This window comes from Cryptomeria japonica, chromosome 5 (assembly GCF_030272615.1).
Source record: "Cryptomeria japonica chromosome 5, Sugi_1.0, whole genome shotgun sequence".
NCBI lineage: Eukaryota > Viridiplantae > Streptophyta > Pinopsida > Cupressales > Cupressaceae > Cryptomeria > Cryptomeria japonica.
The window spans coordinates 43,134,927-43,162,093 of NC_081409.1; the positions used below are offsets into that span (position 1 = coordinate 43,134,927).

Sequence of the window (27,167 nt, forward strand, 5' to 3'; positions counted from 1 at the left end):
GGAGAAGACTATGGAGAAACTTTTGCACCAGTAGCAAGACTGGAAGGTGTCAGAACACTACTTGCATTTGCAGCTCATAAGAAGTTCAAAGTATACCAGATGGATGTCAAGTATGCATTCTTGAATGGGATACTGGAAGAAGAGGTTTATATAGAGTAGCATGATGGTTATGCATTGACAGATAAGGAAGACATGGTATGCAAACTGCATAAATCTTTGTATGGATTAAAGCAGACACCCAGAGCATGGTATGAACAACTTCATACTCATCTAATGAAGATAGGTTTTGCTAGAATCAGTGATGACAACAATATTTATCTCAAGTTTGAAGGAGATGATATACTGGTCAATGAAGTATTTGTAAATGACATTATATTTGGAGGAAATGATGACATGAGTAATTGTTTTGCAGATGAAATGAAGAATGAATTTGAGATGTCATTAGTAGGAGAAATAAAAAATTTCATAGGCTTACAGATACAACAGATGAAGAATGGTATTTTCATTACTCAATCCACGTATGTGAAGGAGCTTTTGAAGACTTTCGGTATGAGTGACTGTAAACCAGTTGGAACCCCAATGGTTACAGGTTGTAAAATTGTCCAAGGAAGATACATCTAAGTTTGTAGATGAAAAGGAATTTAGGTCAATGATTGACAAACTACACTATGTTGTTCACAGTCGATCGGATATTGCCCATGCAATTGGTATTGTGGCTAGATTTCACAAGAATCCAAAAGAGGCACATCTGATGGCAACACAAAGTATCTTTAGATATCTGAAAGGTACTGTTGATAATGGATTATGGTATCCATATGGTGGAGATTTTGACTTGCAGGCATACACAGATGTTGATTGGGCAGGAAATATTGATGACCGGAAGAGTACTACCGGTGGAGCATTCTTTCTAGGAGGAAGGCTAGTCTCATGGAGTAGTGAAAAGAAAAGTTGCACTTCACAATCTACTGGTGAAGCTGAATATGTAGTAGCTTATATGAATTGCACACAAGCTATTCGAAAGCGGGCCCTCTATCCATATCGGCTGGAGCACTAGACCAATTCAAGAAGGCCCTACTCTATAATGAGGGATAAAATATATGTTGGGTTGTAGTATGATCAATGTTTATCTTTTCCTGTGAACAGAAGAGCAGCCGGAGATGAAGATCGGGATTTATAAAGCGCAATTAAACGGTGGCTCGGAGTTACAAAACAACTTCTATCGGTCGCTAGTCCGACAGAACAACTATATATGCTTGGCAGGACCCCCTAAAATTCTATGGGCTAGTTCGTATGGGGGCGGAACGAAGCAACTAGAAGAAATGCCCGCGGGCACCTTCCTTAACTCTCCCGAAGGATAAGCAGGCATCGAATCGAGCCTACAAGGATATGGAAAGGCTCGCTGGGAATACAGATCAAGAACTAAATGCCTACTATTGCTTAGAATGGCCCGCCAAAGGTCCTGACCCTTCCCCTTGTTCCCAGCTGCTGGTCCAACTACTTATCCCACCCATTCCCCCTATCGAGCGGATGAGGCACATTTTGGAAGGTTTGAAGATGAAAATCTCAGAACCTATAAAGATTTTGTGTGATAATACAAATGCAATAAACATTTCTAAAAATCTCGTTTTGCACGCAAGGACTAAGCACATTGAATTGAAATATCACTTCTTGAGGGAAAAAGTTCAAAGTAAAGATGTTATCTTGGAGCATGTTTCTACCAAGGAGCAGCTTGCAAATATCTTTACCAACCCTCTGCCTAAGACCACTTTTGAGTATCTTAGAAGTCAATTGGGGGTTATCCCTTTGCATGAAGTTAGTTGAACATGATGTTGATTGCATCAATCCCTGAATTACTTGTAGAATCTTATATGGATTGATGAAGGAGTGGATGTATTCCACAAGGGGAGCATCAAGTTGCAGAATGATGTTGATGCACAGTGAGAGCAGAATTACATGTTTTACTTTCACTTTGGCATTGTTGTCAAAGGGGGAGAAAAATTATGTGACTGGTGAGAAGAAATATTTGTCTGATAAGGTGAATACAGGGTAATGTAAACCAGGATTCCTATTCACCAATCTCAACAGCAATCAGAGGCGTTGATATTTGTATTGCCATCAATGCCAAAGGGGGAGATTGTTGGCATTTTGAGTTTATTGGCATTTTGCATAGAGATCGCATTAATGATATGTTGTCATTGATGTCAATTGAACCGATAAAAGGTATTCATATTATTGTTAATATTGTTGTTTTTGATATTGGCTAGTAACCGGTAAGAAGAGAGTTGTAGAAGATGTTGTAACCGATATGTAAAGTTTGTGAGTTTAACTGGTGAACTAGTGTAAAGGGTCAAACCTTTCTATGTAATGTAACCGATAAACCCTATCAGTTGTTAAACCCTAACCAATCAAGTTTGTTGGTTTATTATCTGATCAGCGGTAATGATGGAGACACGTGATCATTGTATGAGGATAAATTCAAATTGGTTTGGCACGTTTGCTTATTGTCTAAGGATGGAGCAAAGTGGATTGCATTTAATGCACAACGTCTGATGAGTTACAAAGTCCAATGGAGCGGTGACCATGGAGCTATTGGAATTGTCTTGAAGAATGTGAAGAGATTATCATGATTTCTAACGGTCAAGATTGAACCGACTTGTTTGTAATCTCGATGATGAGAATTAGGTTTTTGTTGTGTTACTGACCTAATTGATTTGTATTTAAAGTCGATGAAGTTGTTTGTAAAGGTTGTTGGAAAGATTGGTAGAAAACCTATTGAGTGTGTGGTTGCCCAACCAGTGAATGGATCTGCACATTGAGTAAAGGTAGATTGAAGCTTAGAAGAATTTGATCAAGCAAATGTAGTGCTACTCAGACAGATTAAGAAAACCTGTTGTTTTCTAACAATTACAACAGAAGTAAAATCTCTTAACCGAGTAAGCTCTAACAAGCTTGGTTATTCATTAAATCCTCTAACAAGGTGGTCCATTAGCTTGGATTCTTAAATTCTCCATCAAAGTTAATCCTAACAAGGTATTGTGCTTCTAACAAGACATATTTGTAAATCCCTTAATCAGGTGATTCCTAACTAGAATTAGTTCTTGACAAGACTTATTGTAAAGTTCTAACAGGCTTTGGCTCCTAATAGGGTGAATTTCGAAAAAGTTCATATAGCTATCTTTGGGAGTCTCATCTCGTTGTGGTTTTTACATATTTGGGTTTTCCACATATAAACATTTGTGTCAAGTGGTGAATGCTTTTGTGGTTGTGATCTTATTTGTTGATTTGGTTAACTTTTGATAAGGCATGTTAAGTAGAAGCATTAAGAGATGAATATGTTGAGTTAAGATTAAGCATTGTTGATGTTTACAAGATTGAAGGTGTTTACTGTTAAAAGTTTTCAGTTAAACCAGTTAATGTCAAGTATTCTTAAGAATATTGATCTTGATTGAGATATGTTTACTTTGTTTGACTGAGTTTGAGCTTGGGAACTTTGTATTAGTTTTTCAATATACTGATTAACCCCCCCCCCCCCCCGCCCTAGTATTTTACCGAATACTTATTCTTTCATCATACCATCAATTACTATATGTTGTGACAATCAAAGTGCAATTTGCTTAGCCAAGAATTCAACTTTCCATGTCAAGACGAAGCATATTGATGTTCAATTTCATTTAGTTCGAGATATGGTATAATGTATTGTCAAAAGAGTATCTTCACATAAATCCTATGTCACTATAATTTGTTGATTTATGCATCCTCACAAAATCTTTTATGATAATCTTATATTAAATTTTAGAGTTGCATGTACATTGAAGAAGATTTTATTGCAACAGTGTCACCTTGTTTCTCAACAAGCATATCATGAATATTTTACAGCAATGTTTTTCCTTAACCTCTTTATCTCTAAATAAATTACCAATATCATTATATATACAACATCACACATAACAAGTTAGCTCATAATGGCTAGTGAAAAAGTTAGGTAGGTTTAAATTTAAAATTTGAGATCTTAAAGGTTTTAATCCGTGTGTAGAAAAATGAGCTTAGTCAATTTCACTCCTACAAATCTAACGCAAGGTGATTAATGAAAGACCAATAAATATAAATTGATTCCTAAAGGTTTGTGCTTATGGAGTTTAACTTGGGATGATGTGATAACTCAAATTTCATACAAAAATATGCCTCTTCTAAACTCATGATTGCATAAGAACACATACTCGAAATGAGTTCAAACATTTAAAAAAGGAATTTAGTATACAATTTTCACCATTACAATATTATAGTTAGAAAATGTTTTCATTGTTAATATTGCTTCTTATATCATTATTATTATTACTATTATTATAAACTTTCACAAGATATTTATTGCCAATATTATTATTGGTATTTTTAGCACATTAAGTAAATGTGATTGCTGTTCTCAGTTTTTCCAGTGAAAAAATTATTTCCTTTTTTATTATTAGTACCATTACTCTATTATCTACTTTTATTTTCTGGTCAATGTTGATGTAGTGTATACCCCTTCTACTAAGCAGGTTTAACTGGCCTTTAATTTCTCTTCCCTCCTTACCCCCGTCTCCTTAGTTTTCCACCCTTCCATCTTTCGTGTTTACCTTTGGCTTTGTCCATTTCCCAGCATCTTTGTGTTTGTAATCTGAATTTAAAAAAATATTTGTCCTACTTTCTAGTCCAAACAGTTTATGCCAGTCAAGAATTAATGCATTTAGTTTGATGGCTAACAAAGAAAATTAAAAGAAGATGAAGCTTGCAACCCTATTCAAAATGTTTCCTCTTAGATTTTCCCCGCAAATTATTGAGGACATATAACGAATCAATTTAGCTGTGCTTTTACAATTCATATCTCACTTTGAGATTTGGGAAACTTCCCCAAGTTCATCTGAATACATGTTCCTGAATGTACTCAAAGGGCAAATGTAGGCCAAATTTCACCGATGCAGCGCCCAAAACGTATTGCTACATGCCAAATATCACTGTCGATCAAGCCTACAAACAAAAGCCTCTATGAATACTCGCGAGGCACCATTAATGCAGCACCCTTACAGTGATGGGACTGTTAAGACAAATGCTTTGATTTTTCTGCCGCTGGATATTCATTGCATCCATTTCGGTCCGGCAACTCACAAGAGCAACTCGAATTGCATCATCCAATTCTTGCCTGCAAAGGCCATTCATTCTTGTCATTTAACCAAAAAAGACGTATTATACGTCTACTTAATTTACTCATGGGAGTGATATCATACTTAAAAAATAAACGTATACTGGGATTAATGTAATCACATCCAGATAAAAATCGCTCCACGTCATCAATGAAAGCAATTCTTGGAATACCAGTCAGGAGCAACTGCAAGGCAAAATGATTGTCATGTTAAAAATATACTAACATGAAATATCAATGCATTGAACTGTAATATATTTCAAATAAAGCAGTCACTACGCATAAATTAGAAACAATGTGAGTAAATTGCATGCGAGAATCATCAGAGCTGTGCACAATGCGAACTAGTTCATTAAATATAGTTATATGCTTCTCATGTGTGATTTAAGTCAGATTGATTAGTTTTATAGTTTAAATTATGTAATTTAGATTATTTGACTATTAAACATCAAAGGAGTCTTATATGGTTGTGAATTTGCATTTGAGATTGACTGCCTTCTTCAGGAAATTGCAACCTATGTTGTCTATTATGAACATTTCTATGATTCTGCCTTGCACTTTCTGGATCTCTGTTAATGGTTATATAAAAGGACTCAACAGGAGGATTATACATGGGAGAGGATCACATTTATTGAACCATCAACATTACTTAAAATTCATTTATGGAAAAGAATGATGTGCTAAAAAAATTTAAGCATTGCGCTGTAAAAGTTAAACTTTTGAATTAGTATTTTTGCACCACCATTTCAAGAAATGTGTAAAGAACGCAGCAAATCAGACCCTTAAATGGTAATCAGCTTAGCAGGTGATTATTTTAATAGTAAAGGTCAGTTTTTTTTGTTTGATCGATAAAGGCAGAGCCAAGATTTTTATATTAATATTAAAAAAGAGTGTTACAACTACTTTTCAGATCAACATAATCTAAACTGTCATCCAGAACATCATCAATCAACATGATCTGAACTGTTATCCAGGACATCATCAGCTGTAGAAAATTACATATAATTGCTCAAGCCAGAGGGTTCCAAGCAATAAACCAGAAGTTAATCATATAGCTATAGATAAAATATAGAAAACTCAAAAACCTCAAACAGAGTTTGAAATTTCCAAACCTGGCTCGAACCAGCTTGAAGAAATCCCAAGGGCCTGTTGATGTATAGCGTCGGTCGATATCCTTCTATGGGCCGACAGAGCAAATCAAATGTCTAAGTGGCCTAATCGGCTTTAGACATTTTATGGGATTAACCCATATATGGTTATGTATACCGATTTAATATTTGTATTAAATAAATGCAAAAGAAACAATTAAAGATGTCAATTAAGCAACATGATTTGTTAAGTATAATTAAGACATATTAAGCCGACTTAGATCTCCACCATCCTTGATGAACGAACACGATGCATATTGTGTAGCCATGTCTTTTGGATGTGTGCCGACTCTTGGGTGAAGAGTTGCATCGATGGATATAAAGGGAGATTATATCTTCTTTCTTGAGATTGAATTTAACACACAATGAGCAGATCGAATACACATAGCTGGGTATAGAAGACAAGCAGGTCACCACGTACTTGTGCTCGTGGGAGACAACAGTTATTGTCTATGGTTGGGAGGGCAACACTGTGTCATTGCCCATGGTTAATCGAGCACACCCCTTTCAACATGCTATCAAAGCGGATACAAAAACCGGGAAAGGTCCTATAGATTTCCTATCTCACATAGAGTCTATCCTTTGCAACACCATTTGATCTTGACTGTCAAATTGCCAATGCCGAACCTGTGAGGTTATTGCCAATTGCAAGATATCCGATATGGATAATCAGATCGCAGTGAAGAATAAGCATATTGTCGCTATCTGATGTAATGATATCGTTGATGGTTATATGACTCTGATCAACCGTGCTAAAGGATGAAGTTGTTGTACAATCCCTGATTGGTGAATGAGGATATCAAATTAGCAATGTCGAATGTCAATCCCAGAATGCAACACTGTGCTATCGGAGATGTATGATATTGTCTCTAAATGTCGATATGATGGCTCTATGAATTCATGGAGCCTTCTCCCTCCTGCTGCATTGTGAATATTTACTAAGACCATTGGGATTATTTACAAGACACCACAGCCCCTAACATCACTGCAAATTCTTGGGGTTGATTCCTCAAGTTTGGAGATTTGATCTGATCAAGGCTCGAAGTCATCTGATGGTGGAACTATAGCAGTGACTCTTATTCCAGCAGATTCCAAGTCTGTGGATCTGTGGTTCTTGTTTGGCGCATATTTGGCCGTGTAGGGCTCTGTGTTGACTAATTGTTCTCTCCAATTAACACCACAAAATGTGATGGCACTTAGCAGCAAAGTGTGGATTACTAAACATCCTCTTGGGCAAGTGTGACGCAAAGCATCATTAACCTCTTCGATTTCATTTTGATCCTTCTTAATGACACAGTGACATCGTGGGTTTTTGGGTGATCTGTGCAAGCTTGATGTAGCAATATTAAGGAGCAAACAGATTGCTAAGTTCTGTGGGTTATGGAGAATATGATCACATCATTGCATCTATAGAGTCGATTCAATTGTTGAATTGATCTCCCTCAAAGACATAAGAGAGAACATCAATTAGGTCACCATATTGAAGACAGGAGACTGTCGAGCATGCTGCAAAGGAGGATGGCCAACTTATGGGTCAATCTGTGTAGATTGCAACTGTTGATCTATACCTCTCAACCAAAGTAATGTTGATTAGCACCTACGGTTCTTTTGCTTGATGAATTTCGTTGTTGTTGTGCTGGGCAATGTCTGTGCTTGGGCGAACCGAAGGATGTTTGATCTCTACGAAGTCAATACAGCGGTTGGGAGATGCCCGGCTCAGCAGAAGGTGTTGCAGACTTGGCCTATGCTCAATGCTGAGCGATGTCGGATGTTCCCTTGGAAGTCTGTAATTCCAATGCTCGATATCGGTGATTGCGATCAGCAACGCAGCTCAAAATTTATGCCGTGTTTGAATGCACTAAGAGGAGAGCGAGTTGTTGAATGTGTTGGCCCGCTGCTCGTTGTGTAATGTCTCTGCGCTTTGTTTGGGGAGCCCGGCTTGGCTTGGAGGTCTGTCAGGCTAGGCGATTCGAGCGGGTTGGAGCAAGCTCGATGTTGGTGCTCGGCTTCTCTGTCTTGAACGATGTTTTGTCAATGCAGGCCCAAGTGCAATAACAGCTCAGCAGATGTCCCAGATCAAAGCTGAGCAACAAAGCAGCTTGGCTGCATTGCAGATCTGCCATGCCATGTCTGTCTTGTTGTGCCAAGCGATGTCTGCTCAGACGAGCTTGTGTCACAGATGCCAATGCAGTGTGTGTTTTTTTATGTCTGGCCAGCGATGTGGGTTGTGCTTGGAAGTCAAGCAACTTGAATCAATGCTCGTGTGTTGCAATGTCACCGGCAGAGACTTGTCCAATGTCTGATTGCATGTATCGCAGCTCAATGTTTGCAACCCGATTCAAATGTCTGGTGTAGCCATGCCTGGGGATAAATTCACAGCTTTGTTACTATGGAATCAGACAAGTACAATTTGTGCATGGGAAACTGCTCCTGCGAACAATGTTGTGATCATTGAACAAATCATCATGTCCCTGTGATGAGGAGACCTATTACAATAGATTCAGCTCTACTGCATCCTACAGTAGAATTGCTAGTCTAAACTGAAGAATTGTTGCAGAAGGAATCGAGAGAGGACACTCAGTTGTGGACAATTTGGAACTTGATGGACTAGACAGCTATCCTATACTTTGACTAAGAATCTGCAGGACGAATCAAATAAAGTGCTCTAGAATAAAGGAAAGTCCTAAACTCTCAGCAGCAACAGCAGAGCAGGCTGATTCACCCGTCATTGGAGACAACTCAGACCTGATCCATTCTTGGAGCAAGATGTCTTCCATAATTGAGAGCATGTGAAAAGGGTATGCTTCCGCATCAGAGGGAGCAGCTAGAGGATCTGCTTCAGTTATCATCTGAGGATCTTGGTTATATTGGTTCAAAGGGAGTGGACCATGTTGAGATGATTTCTCTAGTGATCAGGTATACTTCCATTTGGATCATGACTTCTCCTGTTCTGTCATGAGATGGAAGTTGCTTCAGTGAGATATGATGATCGATTTCCTCTTTGAGAAATTGTAGCAGTCAAAGGACTATGATTCATGGGATGGAATCCCATGTATATAGGCTTGAAGACCTTTATACTGACACCTAGATAGTGATATTCCTGGATAGATGGATAATTGGTGAGCTTGGGATTCACCAAGAGTGGTGCAGACTCCAACCTTGTATTTCATAGGTCAAAGCATGTGGAAATCAAATATAGCTATATTAGAGATATGGTGCAAAGGTATGCTATTCAACTAAGGTACATTAGCATTGATGATCAGATGGCCAATATTCTCACCAAGCCTCTTGCCAGAGTGAAGCTTTGTGCACCTTCAAGACAAACTTGGAGTTGTGGAGAATGAAGCCCTGACTGAGAGGGAGTCTTAGCATCAGTGATTTCATGAGATGTACTTTAACGCATTCTTCTCTGTGAGAGAAGTTTGAGGTGCAAGCCCTTGTTAATGCATTCTTCTTTGCGAGAGAAGTTTGAGGTCAAATCCCTTGTTCCACCCTCTGGGAGTAGCCATGGTGGATGTCATATGAGAAACTCCATGACTTAGTACTTGTGTTTATTCATCCTCTAGGAGGAGCCATGGTGAACATCATGATGAGATGACGACATCACGTTGAGTGATTCCGTGATGGGCACTTATGTTCATTTTCTTTTCCATTCATGGGAGTAGCCATGATGGACCCACCTTCTGGGATGAGCCATGGTGGATCCACCCTCTGAGATGAGTCATGGTGGATGTCATGTGTGTGACACCATGACAACATCATGTGAGAGAGTCCGTGATGATTTTATTGTACTTGTGTGTTCACCCTCTGGGATGAGCCATGGTGAATATCATTGTGAGGTGACGATCTCACAATGATGAACACTTGTGCATTTTACCATCATTGTGAGGTAACGATCTCACAATAATGGTTGATATCACGGTGAGGTGATATCTATTCCTTCACCATCCATGGGAGAAGCCATGATGGTTGATATCACGGTCAGGTGATATCTTTCCTTTCCACATATGGGAGTAGCCATTGTGATTAAGCATCATGATGAGATGGATTGACTTATAGCCATCTAGAAGGATTCCTCCCTAGCTAAGAGGGAGTGTTGATTTATAGCGTCAGTCGATATCCTTCTATGGGCCGACAGAGAAAATCAAATGTCTAAGTGGCCTAATTGGCCTTAGACATTTTATGGTATCGACCCATATATGGTTATGTATACCGATTTAATATTTGTATTAAATAAATGCAAAAGAAACAATTAAAGATATCAATTAACACGATTTGTTAAGTATAATTAATACATATTAAGCCGACTTAGATCTTCGCCATCCTTGATGAAAGAACATGATGCATATTGTGTAGCCGTGTCTTTTGGATGTGTCGACTCTTGGGTGAAGGGTTGTATCGATGGATATTTAGGGAGATTATATCTTCTTTCTTGTGATTGAATTTAACACACAATGAGCAAATCAAATACACATAGTTGAGGATAGAAGACAAGCAGGTCACCAAGTACTTGTGCTCGGTAGAGACAACAATAGTTATTGTCTATGGTTGGGAGGGCAACACTGTGTCATTGCCCGTGGTTGATCGAGCACACCCCTTTCAACAGGGTCAGACAACTATCTAGCTAAAGTTGAAGCCATCCTAGAAAATTGAATCAATTCCGGATCTGGGCTGCAAAGAGACTCTTTTGGGACCTTCCTTTCTTTCTTTCTACGAACTTCCTGCCATTCTCCCTCCTAGGAGGGAGCCTCCTGTGTTGAACAAAGGGAGACCCCATCCTTGAAGAACTTGTCCCGATCATAGCCTTTGGGCTCAATACTTCTTGTCGATTTGTTTCTACTACCCTTTCAGGGTTAGGAGGTGAGGAGTCTGTAAACTGTTTGTACTTTTTGCCTTTGCCAATCTCCTAGTTCAAGGCGTTTAAATATGATTTCTCCTGTCCATCCACAAAAGATTCATTGTCTGAGATTGCTTTTTGGATGTTCCCTACATCCTCCTCCACCAAATAATGATGAAGGGAGACATCCCTCCACCAAGAGGCCCTCCTATTGTTATTTTGCTTCTCACATTTGGCTACCATATGCCTAGTTTGGAAGCATTTCCTACATTTAAAAGGAATACCTTCATAATCTATTGACTGCACCCAAATCCAATTTACAGATTTTAAAACTAGCTCTGCAGGTGGGATCTTGGATGAATCCATTTCCACTAAAATGCGTGCATAAGTGGTATGAAGATAATCCAAGGAGCCCTTATCAACACCTAAAAATTTCCCCAAAGAGTCACCTACAACTTTAAAGCAAGATTCGAGCCAAAACTGAAATAGTAAGTTAGGGAGTCTTACCCAAATCAAAATCCGATCAAAAGATTCGGTAACTGGGTTAAATGTTGGATACCAAAGTTTGAGCAGCAGAGTATGTTTCTTCTCCCAGCTCTAGAGAGATGTGCAGAAGATTTTATTCCTATCTTCCACTTTGTTAAAGATAACCACAAAGAGGCCTCGAGCTCCTGGATAGATCTGCACATTACCCACCATAACAAGGCCCCATGTCTCTAAGATCCACTTGTGAAGATCCCTAAGACTTGGCCAAAATCCTTGAAACCTCTCTATAAAACCCCTTTTAGCAAAATGTTGTTCATTTTCCAAAACCTCCTTGGCTGTATCTGCATCCATATTTACTATTGCCCTAGCAACAACATCCTCTTTCCCACTCCCACAAGCGTCCCTGTTGTGGGCACCCCCAAAACTAGAGACTAATCGATTAGCCCTCTGTTCTTTTTTTCCCATTTCTAAAGGGCGATGCCAATGGCCTTTGATCCTTCCTCCCCCTGTCCAATAAAGCCTCATTTTTCTGTTTGCAAGGATAGGAGCCCCCCTTCGCAAAGCCACCACTCTACACCACACCAACCGCCACATTATGTCGCCACCCAAACTCATCCACACGCAATGGGGGCCGAGAGAAAGCGGCAGACTTAGGCCTTTGATGCCACGCATACCATCTTCAGTGCTTGCAAAAACCCTAGGGGGGGCACCAAGGGACATCTTTAGCCGTTGTCCACCGAACACGCGGTGGCAGGGAAGAGGACTCAGTAGCAGCAGAGGAGGAGAAGCGGTGGCAGCAAACAACCCGTAGGTGGCGAGGGAGTTAGACGCAAGTCGCAAGCCACAAACAGAGCATGGGAAGAGAGCGGAGCACGGGCCAAAAAGGCCGAAGAACCAAAGGTCTAAGGCGGAGGCTCGAGCGACCTGCAGAGCCGATAGCGAGGTAGTCTATAGAAATGACAATTAATAGTAAATGTCAGTTTAGTCAGACGTAAGTCTTATATTTTAGGATATTAAAGCTAAATTTATGTTTTAGATTAATTAAATTTTAAAAGTTGAATTATTTTGAGATAAACTTTGTTAGCATCACTCATAAATATCAAGTGGGAAAAAAGCGAGAAGTATCTATTTTAGTTCTTAATGATTTTGAGTTGCTGTATGTATTCTTGAGCAAATAAATTACAATCTATATTGTTTTGTTGTAGCATTGTGATTCTAGGATTCTTACTGATAGTTTGTGGTCCTTTGTTAACAGTTCTGTAGTAAGGAATCATATTATCAGGACTCATAACCATAGAGAACAACAATTTTATTGTCGTTCTTTGTTAACAATTATAAAAGGAATCGTACAAACGGGACTCATAGCTGTTAGAGAATCACAATTTCATTGAGCCACTTATTATTTTGCTGATGGTGAAAATATTATAATAATGTGTGGAAAAAATTATTAATGGAGCCGATGGTAAACCTCTTCAACATTTACATTTGAAATGACCAATGGGTATTAAAAAATGAGCATCAATCCAACGGAAAAGCAGGCCTGTAAAACTAAACAAAACATGAAGAAACTTCACTAAATACTTGTGCCTGCAGTTTTTTCTGATAGTCTTCACTGCTACGACATACACCAAAAGGCAGCACCATCCAAAACATTGAGAAGCAAGATCTCCATTGCAGATGCACAGGAAAAAGGAGGAGAAGAGATGCCTAACTCAATCAACAGAAAACTATTATCCAATGGGGCCTAGAGGTCTTCCCTGAGGTCCGTTTATAGCTTTATCCTCTATGACAAGCATGTCATGATTGGGTCATTTTGGCAGGGCCTGCCTTACCTGAGGCCTAAATAGGAGCATTAATAATAGCAGCACGCTCCGCAGTTTTGAATGCATGACTAGAACATTCACACTAGGCAGGCTTTTTGTACGAGTTTTAGCTAGTTGCCTTTTTCTTCTCTGGCATTGTCCAACATTTGTCGAGCAGCCTCACTAAAAAAGAATTTTCCAATTATGTTAATTCTTTTAATTTACTGCTGGAAAGTACTGATCAAATAAATCATACAGTTATCCATGTTAGAAATGGTTCTTCCCAAAACAGAGTGTGGGCACTATTGACATATATTATCACTGAATATTTTAATGCTCTCATCAATGGTTTGCATGCCATTATTGAGATAGCTGTCTCTGGATTTGATGACAGATTTTCTAGGGGAGCTATCATCCACTGCTTTAATTTTGAAAATTTGAGGGGAATCCCAACAAACTGGCTGGAAAAAGGGTGAGCAAAGATCAAATGGGTGACATTAGTGTTGTTAACTTGTCTGGTAACTGAGCAGACCTCAAATAAGCACTGAAGGATTGCTTGACAGGTTGAGGGATAAAAGGATAATTGATGGCTGTTGACAGGACTGACAGTAGAACATCTCCATCTAGGTCCAACATTTCCACGGTCAGGAAGGGAATTACCTTGGTTATGAGTATTGGTAATATTAGTGGAAAATTGGAATTAATGAGGGCAAATAAATTTCATTAGCAGCTTACATTCATGGTTTCTAGTTTCTACCATGGTATGAAAAGCAAATACCTGATAGTAGGTGAGTTGAAAATCTGTCAGCCCTAAGCTTGAGGATCTGTTAGTGTGTCATCACCATTGACAATTATTGGCCGCATGCCCTTAGGCTATGTTGTCACCTTTGCAGAACTCAACTGCTAGTTCATAGTGTAGGATCACATAGCCGTTCTGTTCTTTTTCCTTGAATAGACTTTTATAATTTAGGGAGGTGAAGAGTATGTGCATATTCTTTTTGCCTTTTCCCTCTATAGAGTGAGTGTGCAACCTCGAGCTTCTTTCCTGCATTATAAAGAAAGATTATGCACCTTAGTATGAGATTTGAGTTTGAAATCCTGGACAGGACCAGATCTCTGTTTTCTCAATGAATTTCTTCTTTGAGCAAATGCAAATGCCACCAAAAATCCTTAAAGGGTGAAAGTACAAGATTAAAATATACTGGAGTTGAAGCAAATAGCCGATAGAAGGAATAGATTGCAGCGATGGAGTTCAATCCCATTAGAACTAGCAAGGTGCCAATTAAACTAAAATTGAGCCCTATATTGGCTATTCAAATCCAGGCATCATAATCCATGTACCATCTCTAAATGAGTGGCATTTTTAACTGAGTGTCCGTTTGAAAGACCCAGTTGGTGCACTCAAATTGCTGGTATCACGTGGGGTTTTACTGCCATTCTGACTGATGTGGTTGTCACTGCAGACAGAGGCTATATGAAGGAAGACAGACTTAAATAAAATTGTTTGCTGTAAATGTAAGTTGGACATATGTCAAATCACTGCCATATGCATCTCTTTGAAAATTTGAGGAAACGAATAATGTAGAGCTATGAAAATGGTAACTCTGATGCATCTCAATGAACAATCTTATTGCGTTAAGTTCCAAGAAAATAATCTTTGAAAATTTGAGGAAACGAGTAATGTCCAGCTATGAAAATGTGACTGTGACCACATCTCAATGGACAATCTTATTGCATTAAGTTCCAATAAAATAATTCAGTCACTCCTTGAAGGACTCATTAGTAGGAAGGATGATGCATCACTCTACAGGTTTACATAACAAAGTTCATACTGACGTATCAGAACAGACACCCACCATCTATCTCCAAGATTTGGGGCGCTGAGTGCATTATTTATTTAACCCATAGAATTTCAATTTCTAAACACCTAAATGAATAGAACGTCTTAGCATGGCACTCAAGAGACAGGTGTGGAAGAAGAGGTTATCAACAAAAAGGGCTGAAATCATGGAAACATAAAAAGCATACCTACCATATTTTAAGGTGTACTACCAAGAAACTAACCAAGATCTCAAGTAGAAATGTTATTAAAATATATTTCAAAGGAGTCAAAAGACTCAATCAAAACCATTAGGAATGAACTCAAAAGTGTAAAAAACTCTAGATACAAAAATCAAAAAAATTGTGTATGAGATAACGTATTGATGTGTGTTTTAGGCACATAACATTACAAAATAAATTACCAAGATAATTTACCCTCTCTTGAACAAAATCACTTCAGATGCTAAGAATGAGATCAACTAAAATGATTCCAAGGTTTCTACATGTCAGGTCTTGACAAGTGGGTAACTCAATGGTCGATGTGAATTGTTGTGTTCACTTGGGGACTTACGCAAATGTTTGGATTATCATGAATGATGCGGAGTAGGTGTGCTGACAACTTAAGATTTATCAATATGGCTCTGGATTTAACTTCTTACTAAAAAATGGGCAAAAGGAATAGGGTTCAGGAAATCTATTCTAAGCCTAGGAATGTAGGAAATGATGAATGGATCTAGTGGAATCAAACTAGGCAAGGTCTCACAAACTGGTATTGACACAAGCTTAGTGCAATCGTCTAAGGTATACTTAAAGATTTTTCAGGTTATCACCATCAAACGTTGACACCATCCAAGTTGAAGCTTGTCAAGGGATGTGTAATAGTTGAAGTTAAGCTTACTTAAATTTCCAGTTGACCACGCAAGGCGCACTTACCAGCGGCAAGGGGCTAGTGGTATGGATTAAGGATTCCACACAAATGAATTCAACAAATCTTTCACTCAATCTAACATACATGAAAATAAATTCTAATCTAAAATTCTAATCTAACTTGGAGGAATTGAGAACCATGAATGCAAATACAACACTTGAAGAGCAAAATCACCAACAATTGAACAATGATTATGATTCACATAGCTGCAACATATACCAACAATTCTACAAAAACTCTCTCTTACAAATGAGAGACAAGGAGGCATATATAGAGTCTCTTACAAAAATGGATGGCCAAGATTGATCCAAGATCAACGACCGAGATCATGCCAACAAAACCCTAGAATTGCCCTAATTAGGGTTTACATAAAAAATGGTGCCACCTACACATGGCCCAATGAAAAGATAGCTAGTCATCAAATAGGGAATCTTCTAGAAGATTCCTCCTTGCATCTTTCTCTCTCCTAGCATACTCCAAGAATCTAGTCAATACTGAATCTAACTCCATGGAAATGCTAGGCAAGGTATCATGTTGTAAATCAATCACGTCCAGTGAATCCGAGCAAGCATCCAAAGTGTTCTCCCATTCTAGCATGAGCTTCTGCAAACTATGAACAGGAATCAACAAAGAGACCAAGTCGTCTATGTGACTCTTCTTCAAAGAGTCCAACTGGCAAAAATACATAAATTTCATCTTGTCTCTTAATTCGGCTAAGTGTAAACCACTAGCATCACTAACATCAACACCCAATAATTCTTCAATCGAAGCAAGGATCTTCATCTGGATGTCCTAAATCAATCCGTCCATCTCCATACAACTTGACTGGGAGTTCTCATAAGTTGATTTCTTCATGACTAATGAACAATACCAGCCATGGAAATCGTATCTGTCTCCACTGTGCACAATGTTCTCGCTGACCAAGGTGGAATTAGGAATCTTCTTCAAAGCCTGGAGGCATCGAATAGTCTTCTCTTGAATAGGTCGGAATTCTTCCCAAACTCCCTCCAAATGCTGGATTCTGAATGCAAGCCCTGTTGTCCTATCATATGCATGGACAAATTGAGTAAGGAAATCATTCGCTTGCTTTCTTGTATTCTCAATCTACTTTTCCACCTCCGAGAGTGTACCTCTCGCTGCCTCATAGTGTGAATGTATTCCATGGTCAACCGCAATAGGGGAAATAAGGGTGGGATTTTCACACGTTATCCCTGCAATATACTCTCTAAGTCTGATATTCTCTTCTTTGTACCTTTCTTTCTTCACAATCTCTCTGTCTAACCTTGCATCGATTGCCTTGAGGTTTTCACCAACCTCCTGAAATTCTTGCTTTCTGGATGTACGACCAAGGCCAACTGGAAATCCATAGGAGTAGCAATGCCCGCTATCATGCTTGCAATAGGAACAACAATCTACACAATCCGCATTCCTATCTCATCTCTAGCTATGTGCGACAAAATCTCTGCTCTCTTGGGTTCTTTCTCCTCAGCATTCCTAGCTAGGTAGTCATCAATGTCGTCAATAGGCTGTACCTCTATCATTTTCTTACTTTTCTCCATACTTCTCATCAGCCAATCAGGAATAGCGACCATCTCCATACCATCATCGAGACATATTTCTCGATCAAGTCCTCTCAAAGCCGAGATAACATCATCATCATCGTCAGGATTATTCTTGGTCCAATCGTATACCTCATTTCCCAGACTAACTTCCAAAAAGACAGTAGGGGATCCTGGTTGATCATCATTCTCATTTTGACGTGCAGATGTCGTTGTGGCATGTAACTCCTGAGTATTCCTTGGTAGTATCACTGTGTTGGAACACTACTGAGTCTCCTTGTTCTGCTCTCTTACTTCAATCACTTTGATTAATGAGACACTGAGAGGTGGTGAAGGAATGATAGGTGGAGGAATGATAGTCTTTTGTTTCTTCTTCACCTCCTCAATCTTCTTCCCTCTGGCCTTGACTTCTCCTGGTGTGTTCTTCCTTCTCTTGGGAGCTTGACTCTCTTCGTCTACATGAATCCTGACATCACTGATAGTCCTCTGATCATCCTTGAAAGTAGACTCTTCCGGCTTCATCCTCTCATAAGTGAAGGGAACACCCATATCAACTAACTTATTCATCTGTATATCTACCCACGCACGGGAGAAACTCAAGACCTCTCTCATCAATACATTCAGGTCAATCTCTTCGGACTCTGACCAATTTGGCAATAAGATTGCCTTCTTCATTTCACTCTCATACTGTGGATGCGCATGATCTTTGTTATCTAACACTTGATCAAGAATGAGGAAAAGTCCACACTTCTTCATGAAATCCACTGACATTCTGGACTACATTCTTCTATCCACTGCTTGCTCGTCCATCAGGTTGGCCCAATAATCTTCTATGTCAACTTTGTGGATGAACTTCTCTCCCCTGATCCTTCCAACTTTCTTGTCTGGATCAAATCTTTCTCTTTTCTTGTATGTAGCAAATCGATAGAATGCAAGCTCCTCACGCGCAGTGTTGGCGGCTACGGCAGACTGGCAAACCTCTGACGTCTTCCCAACTTAAATAGGGAATGCCATGCCTGTCCTATGCTTCTCTCTTTGAATGACATCGAACTCTAGAAGCTGTCTCACCACTTCCAACAAGATCATTATGTCGGATGGATACCTAGGAAGTCTGTAGGGTTCATATTGAAACCCATGAATCATAAGGTACGTGAAAGTGGGTAACTGAATATACCACAATCCATATTTCTCTATTAACTCTGTTGCCTCCTTGGACAATCTTTTGTGGATTCAACCTTGCAGCATCTGTGTGATTACATAGTGAATGCATCATTCACTCTCTTATAGTCTTCAATTCTATACATGCTCAACTGGGGGTAGCATTCATGACTCCTGAATTGTCCTTGCCCATTCCCGACTTCACCTTTGCATATTAATCCTCTGTATGAAACAAATCGTGCAAGCAGGTATACCAGGTAAGAAGTCATGGCGAATGATTTGGACCGCTCTACATTCCTCAACTGAAAGTCCAGATTGTCACTTATAATCTTGACCAATTTACTAATGTTCCTCTAAGACAATCCTGGATGAAGTAGAACATCCATCCATCAAATATTGCTTCCTCCGGCATCCCCGTCACTCTATTGAGTAGGAATATTAAGTCGCTATACTCGTCTTTGAAGTCTATGCACATGAGTGTCTTGGGAGCCTTGGAATGACGAGACCTAGGCTCAATCATCCACTCTTTGTTTATCAAATTCTTGCATACACCCATCTTCTTCGTGTATCTTTATGTATATTCATCCTTGGTCACATCCTTCATGTCCATTTTGAGTGGAATTCCGAACACCTCTGCAATAGCATCCTCGGCAAGGTAGGCAATAACAACGCCCTTAGGAGTCTTGATCATTCGCGTGAGCGGATCATAACACCATGCACACTCCAGGATAAGTTCACTGCACTATATGGACTGTGGAAATCCAACGACACGAAAAATACCAATCTTCATAATGTTCGCATATGCTGAGGAGGGAACTTGATCTCCGACTCCGAACATCCGCTGTCGCATCTGATCCAAGTCTAGGAAATGCATGTTTGTATCTGTGATCTCCTTCCATCTGGATGAAATCTTAAGCTCTGGATAAAACCCAGTCTCCAGCATCTTCAGTAGTTCCTTCCTTTCCTTAAATCCGGGCTTTGACATCGTACCTGTATGAAGCTTGAAGTTAGACTTAGGAAAATAAATAATGCTCTTGATAAAATTCTTGACTTTCTAAAGATTTTAGCGGCAAAGTATGTTTGAAGACACCTTCCCCAGTCAACAATGGAGGTCAACAAATCTGAAGACAACCTAAAAATCAGACTTTTAAAACATGTTGTAAATTTTCAAAAATATGCATAACTTGATAAAAATCAGTTTTGATGATGAAAACAATCATATCCAGGATGTAAGTGTGGCTAGTAAAAAATAAATTTCCGAGGACAAGTCTGAAAATTAATTACTTCAGAGTTTACCAGCACCTTGCAAAGTAGTTAAAAATCCCTGAAAATGATGGAAAATAGCTAAGGAATCAGCTCCAAGCAAAAATCGCCAAAGTGGTTAGGTGGTTGGAAACGAAAATTTCTGAGAACAGCTGCCTATAATGGAGTTTTCAAACCTCAGATCTGAAACAAATCAGCGAGCTGGGAATGATGGCAGCCACCAAGCATGAAGAAAATCACCCCAAACAATGGCACAAAGCTCTCCAAAATAAAAATTGAAATTTTCCCAACTATGGCGCCATTCTTAAAATTCTGAAAATGTCTTCAATGGTAGCTCGGATCTGCAACAATGGAGGTTGGAACAGCAAGCGAAAAATGGAGGAGAAAATCACCTAACTCCCAAACAGCAAAAATCGCACCTTCAACAAAAATAGCCAAATTTGGAAAAAAAATGCCGAACTTGGGAAAATCGCTAAATCTGGAAATGGTCTTCAATGGCAGCAAGGGAATGAATAGCCAAGCTGGGAAATATGGAGGAAAGAATCCTCAACCCCACTTCAGCACTTTGCCAAAATTCGCCCATTAGGGAGAAAAATCGCCTTTCATGGAGACACCTAGCAGATTTAATAATAAAATAATGCTGGAAACTCCTCTCTTATACTTGCTTTTACCTCTTCCTTTCACCACACAAACAATGTGGGATAAAACACTTGCTTATATACTTGTTTGGTAAAAACTAACTTGCTTCTAGAAGGTTTAAAATATTAAATGTTTATTGCAAGTTATTTAATTTTTGCTTTTAAAATTTTAAATAATCATTTAAAAACAATTAAAAATGGGGCTCACTTATTAAATATTTTAATTTAAATCCAAATTGAGCCTCCAAGGGAAAATCGACTTTAGTTGGGATTAAAAAAAATCCCTTAAAAATCATTTAAAATGTCAAAAATTTCCCCACAAGGGAAAATCGGCCTTAGCTTGGACAAAGATCCATGCAAAATTTCATCAAAATGTATACAAAACACCCCAGGGGAAAATTGATGTCAGTCTAGACAAGAAATCCACACTCCAAATTCACTTCATTCGCAAAAAACACTCTTGGTGGAAAATCGACCTCAGTCTGGATGAAAATCCGGACTTAAAACTCATCAAAATGCTCTCAGTGGAAAATCGACTTGGGTCTGGACTGAGAGTCTGCACAAAAATCTGCACTAACTTGTCATAAAACATCCTGGTGGAAAATCGACCCAAGCATGGAATCATCCTCAACGTTGTCTGTACTATAGTCTGCACTCCAGGTGGAAAATCGATTGCAGTCTAGAAAAATCCTAACACTTAGCCAAATTTTAGCACTTTCAGGGGAAAATCGACCCAGGCATGGATAAACAGTGGTGGAAAATCATAGTCAGCATAGATTTCATGGGAAACCCATGTGTAGTGTGGATTTTGAGTGCGAGAAAAGGGTGGGTAGTCTGGAATATGAGGGGAAAAGCACCTTTAGCATGGAAGTTGACCTTCTAACCCTTGGAATATGGATTTCCCTTAGGAATTTGGCATTTTAACCACTCAAAATCGCTTAGAAATTTCAACATTAAACTGGACTTGGGCAAATTTTCCAAAAAATTGAGCGAAACGCTAGGAAATTATCAGGATAAAGTGTGAAATCAGCTTAAATAATACCTTAGGAGCGAGAAAACAACTCCAAAAGGTCTGGAAATACCTTGGCACTTTAAAATCACTGATGCACGTGTTTAAAAACACGTTAACGCTCAAAAAGGTCAACACTTAGACAAAATTTAGGATCATTAAAATATCAACGTTTGCAACTTGATCCTATAACATCAAAAACCCTAGACGCCACTAGGCATGATCAAAACTCCGAGACTCGGGCACGGAAAATGCAAAATTGCCCACTAAGCAGCCAAAACCCTAACCTAACAATGTAGCAAGCCGGAAAAGAGGGGGTCCTCGTTAGCAATGGGGCAATGTGTGAAAAGGTCACAACACAACACAAGCTAGCACAAGATGTTGGCTTGATGATGATTGTAATGGACGACTTCATGTGTTGTCATTGATAGCACATGTATACGCACACATATGTTCACATTGTCTTGGTCATCTTAGTTAAGACAAACCGGTATTACTCCTAAGTCTTTGTATTGCAAAAGCGGTATTATATGTATAGTAAAGTCCAAATGGTTTTGAGGGTGTCTAACCGGTATATATAGACAACCAGTATATTCAGGAATGGCATGACACCAGCTTGGAGATTCAGCGGAGATCTCCAAAGAAGCAAATGGAGGACAATCAGTCTATGAGTTGGAAGAGGTTAACTCTTAGCCGATATCGGTGTTCCAACTGGTTTCACTGATTGTGTGATGAGTTATCACCGGTCGTGATGAGTTATCCCTAACCGACAGATTTGGTGGCAATCTGTGATGAGTTATGTTAGATTGTCCAGATACACTACACCTAGGAAATTGTGATATGATTCCTAAGACGACATGAAATCTAATGTCTATATAATGACATTACGATGAACTATTTTTTATGATGCGAGATAGAAGTGCTAAGTTGTTGACGGCATTGCAGAGTATGTCGGTGATGCAGTTTTGACTGAGCAGAAGAGGATCTATTCAAGCAAGTTGTGCTACTTCTAGATCACGCCACCTGTTGTTTTCTAATCACTACAATAGTCAAATCCCCTAACCGGGTAAGCTCTAACAAGCTTCAATGTACAAATCCTCTAACAAGGTTATCCATTAGTTTGGGTTTGAAATCCTCTACCGAGGTTACTCCTAACAAGGTATAGCTCCTAACAAGGCTTTTGGGATCTTTAACAGGATTTGCTCCTAGCAAAGCATTTTGTAGACCCTAACCGGTCAGTTACCTATTACTGCAGATAGTTAGCTTGTGAGTCCCATCTCACCATGGTTTTTTCTAGTTGGGTTTTCCACGTATAAACACTTGTGTATGGTGGATGTTTTACTTGTTGTGGATGCTTTAATATCATTTTGGATTGCATGCATAGTGTTCAGTAAACTGATTAACTGTCTTTACCAGTCTGTGTTTAAAACTTTAAAGTGATATTGTTTTTGCTATCACTAATTCACCCCCCCCTCTCAGTGCTTTATAAGTCTATCACAAGAGATATGCCTCCCCTAACTGATAAGAGGGATTTCTTGTCTAGATTCACTTCTCTAGTTGAAATATCAAAATCTCGGAGGAAAGTTTCAATGCTTTTTTTAGAAGAATGTGATGCAGCCCAAAAATTGCAATGAATAGAAGAGGTGATTAGTTGCCAGTCAGCCATCACCCAAGACCGGAAACAGTGCTTCCTCAATTATAGTTGGCTGTGACCAAAAGGGCTTCCTAGGAAATAAGCCAATCCAGCATCTTTTTGCTAAATCATCCCCTCCCAAAATCTTTGCTTCTCAACTGAAAGAAAATCTTCAAGGGCGTTTTCAATCACTTGTCGAACTCAGATTTCTATATATGGATAATGACTAGCATGGAAAGTTCCCCATGTGCTAGTGATGTAAGATGTAATTTCCAAATAGAACAAATAGAGAGAAGCTTTCTTTGTTGAGCATAAAGGAAAATTATTCAATCAAGGACACAATCACACCAACACCTCCCTTTAAGTGCAACTTAGGAAGAAAAGAAAAGTGAAAAGACTTCGAGATGAGTCCGGACAACTAGTCCTGATGAGGTACCCATGTACAACGGAAACAAAAATCATCCCCCAAAGTTTCTTTCACCCCAAGTATTAAAATTTCTTTCACAAGAAAAGAAAAGAAGAAAATCCATAAAAAAAAAACTCTCTCCAAAAGAAAGAAAACATGAAAAGGACTGCCAAGCCTCTCCAATAGCTGTCCTTAAAAAATTAGGCACGTGAATATAAATTATGAAAACTCTATAGTGAAGCATGAAGAAAATGAAAACTATTGTCAAAAAACAATAGCTACACTATTGAAACTAAAGAACTTCCATTGAAATTAGGATGAAGATTAGGATCAAAGAGGCACAAATCTGTAAGAGTGGCCAAAATGAAACTACTCAAACAATGCACAAATGGTGAGCTAACACCAATATATTGCAACAATCTGGTAGTCAAAGACGCAGATGGCACACCAAAAGTCTCAAGAACACATTGATAACTGAAAAAGAAAGAAAGTGGCCTCTATAAAAAGATATGCAACAGTGTCTATATGGTCTATGTTCCATTTCACCAAATGTATTGATAACTAACCACTACATATTCATTACATATAGGAATAAAAAATAAATAGATAACTCACTCCAAAATGAAACCAACGAAGTATTAGCTCAAGTACAAACAATATTATACCCCACATGATATTGACAAAGGAGAGGTATCGCAGCTCTACTGAAATTGTGTCATAATGTAGTACAAAAAGGTGACGAGGCAACATCAAGTGCTCAACATAAAGTTCCAGCAACTGGAACAAAATGTGCAAAAACAAGGCACACATGCGTGAAAGTAGACAATGTTGTGATTAACAATAAAAGGCGCATAGAATACACCCTCCATATCTCTATATAAAGAATATGCCAGAACAAGACACATGTATGAAGATACATGAGGCTGTGATTGCCAATATAAGGTGCACACAACGAACTCTCCATTGTGCTTTCTAAAATAGCGATACTACAGCAATGGCACAATATGATGTACACGATCCCAAAATGCAGATACAATGTGTGCCATTTAATTTTAGAGCATTTAGAAATTAAATAATGCATTCAACAGATATATACAATTCCAAAAGACACCACATGCTGAAAATACAATTCTGCTAAAAATGAGAAGAAATGAAAAAATTCATTGTAAAGTACCTAAGTTGCAGTTACGGGTACAATATCTGATAGTATGATACTTCATCATTGATCAATGCCAAAAGCCAAAATGGTGGCGATAAAGATAAATATTAGGAAAAAATCGGATTTAAGAAAACACAAAAAATTGTAGAAAAAAGAGAAAAAACTATTTTTTTTTTTAAACTTAAGGGCGTTTCCATCCAATAGAGATATAGAGAGCAAATAAATGAGAGTTTAGCCCATGAATTGTAGAGAATAATTTTTTGTTGTTTATATTCATATTGCTGATTACATAGGCAAATATTCAGTTAACTTTTTAAGAGGGTAGTCACCAAATACACCAAATAGTTGTCTAAGTCTGAGATCAAATATTAGACAAGTCTATGAAGTAACTTGTGACATTTTCACACATCGCCCCATTGCAAATGGGGACCCCCCACTATTTTTCACTTTCTAGGTTAGTTGTCTTAGCTTAGGGGTTAGCCGTTGTCGGGTATTTGCTATTAGCCTCTTATTTGTAGTTGCTCAGGAAGCTGATCAAGTTTCTCTCTTAAGGATGAAGTGAGGTTTAACACTCCCTTTGCCCAACCAAGGCATAATCACTTCCACTTCTCCCAGCACTGTCAATGGACGCCCAAACCCGATCACACCCATTTCCATCCTCACCTTCTCCCTCTCACTCCCACATCATCCTATCCCTATCCCAACGCCCTGCACCTTACACCCTTGTTTTTTTCCTACCCCTTATAACTCCCACCGTTACCCATACCTCCCCTTTACCCCTTTTACAATCTACCACTTTAACTCCCTCCATCTCACACCCTTTACCCTTCTACTTCCATTAAGCCTACCCTTCCCCTTTACCTACAACTCTACCCCTACCCAAATCCTATCCTAACCCACCTTCCATTTCCTACATTTTCTAACCTACCACCCTACCCCCTTACCCTTTTTACTACCCCTTATACCTCCCATTCCACTTTACTCCCCATATCCTAACTCCTTCCATTATCCCTTATATCTCCCTACCCCACCGTAGCACTCACTCTTACCTTCCCCACAACACCTCACATTTCTCTTCTACCCTGTCACCCATGTTGGGCCCCACTTCAAACTCAAAATAGAGAATTAAATAAGTTTTTAAAGGACTCTCCCGCTGGGCCCCACAAAATCTGATGGAAATTTTAAAAAATTTCACATGCCCTTGCCACATCATTGCTTGGGCCCGCAAAAACTTAAGTTTGGAAAGAAGGTAAAAGTTTTTTAAGGCATATTATTTTTATTTTTTTAAAGGAGCAGCCACCTCATCACTCCCTTTGACCGCTAATATCCCCAGCACAAGCCACGATGAGACATAATGCTAGGTGTGGCACCAAGAAAAATAGGGAGCTGGTCTTTGAACAAAGACATGTCATTTAAATGAGGAAAGAGTGAAAAAGGCCTCTAACATCCAACGCCCATATAAAGAAGGCATTCCATTTTATTTTCAAAACATCATCCAAGCAATTAGAGTTCTGGTCAATGCATCAAGGTACAGTGAAATAGACCGAGGGAATGACCTATCAGAACTGAAAACATCATTTGATCATATAAAATCAGAACACATAAGAGATGAAGGAAAGGTAAAGATAATATGTACTTTATGATGTTTGAGATGATCTTGTTTGTCTTGCAGGAAAAAGCAAAAGGGGCAGATTTTGAAGGAATTCCATTACAATATCAGACATGAAGCAACAAAAACAGCCAGCGAGTTTGGGCAAGATCAGACATTAATGAGAATTTCCAAGTTCTGATTTGATATAAAGTTTGATAGAAGGATGGAAAGCTATGAAAGCGGAGGATAGGTCATTCATTTCAAATATCAAACGGTGCAGATTCAGAGACAACTCCAGCAATCAAGATCAAAGATCTGAGATTCTGAACACAACAAATGAGTGATCAAAATCTGATCAAGTTCATTTGTTTGTGCAAGTGAAGGCAAGCAAAATTTGATTGATCAAATCCTCAAATACAAATGAAGCTCTGATCACCTATCTGGGAGTGAAGATTTTGTTTATGCAAGGATAAGAATGCTTTGACTTTGTACAAATGAACACAAAAAGATACCGATCAGTCTTGGCAAAGAATACAAATGGAGAGCAAAATCC

At 38.8% G+C, this 27,167-nt stretch overlaps 1 protein-coding gene across 2 annotated transcripts in view; it reads right to left on the reverse strand.

The window, feature by feature from the left end:
* Positions 1–4,748: 4,748 nt before the first annotated feature.
* Positions 4,749–27,167, reverse strand: part of LOC131039944 (uncharacterized) — a 214,215-nt gene continuing 191,796 nt past the window's right edge. Inside the window, exons 5-6 of one of the 2 annotated variants that reach the window (XM_057972801.2) lie at positions 5,299–5,362; positions 4,749–5,176 (exon numbers count right to left, since the gene is read on the reverse strand). In XM_057972801.2, the coding sequence (XP_057828784.2) occupies positions 5,139–5,176; positions 5,299–5,362 (102 nt within the window). In that variant the 3' untranslated portion in view covers positions 4,749–5,138. Of the gene's footprint in view, positions 5,177–5,261; positions 5,363–27,167 lie in introns of both variants that reach the window. The other variant, XM_057972796.2, reaches the window with a different exon arrangement.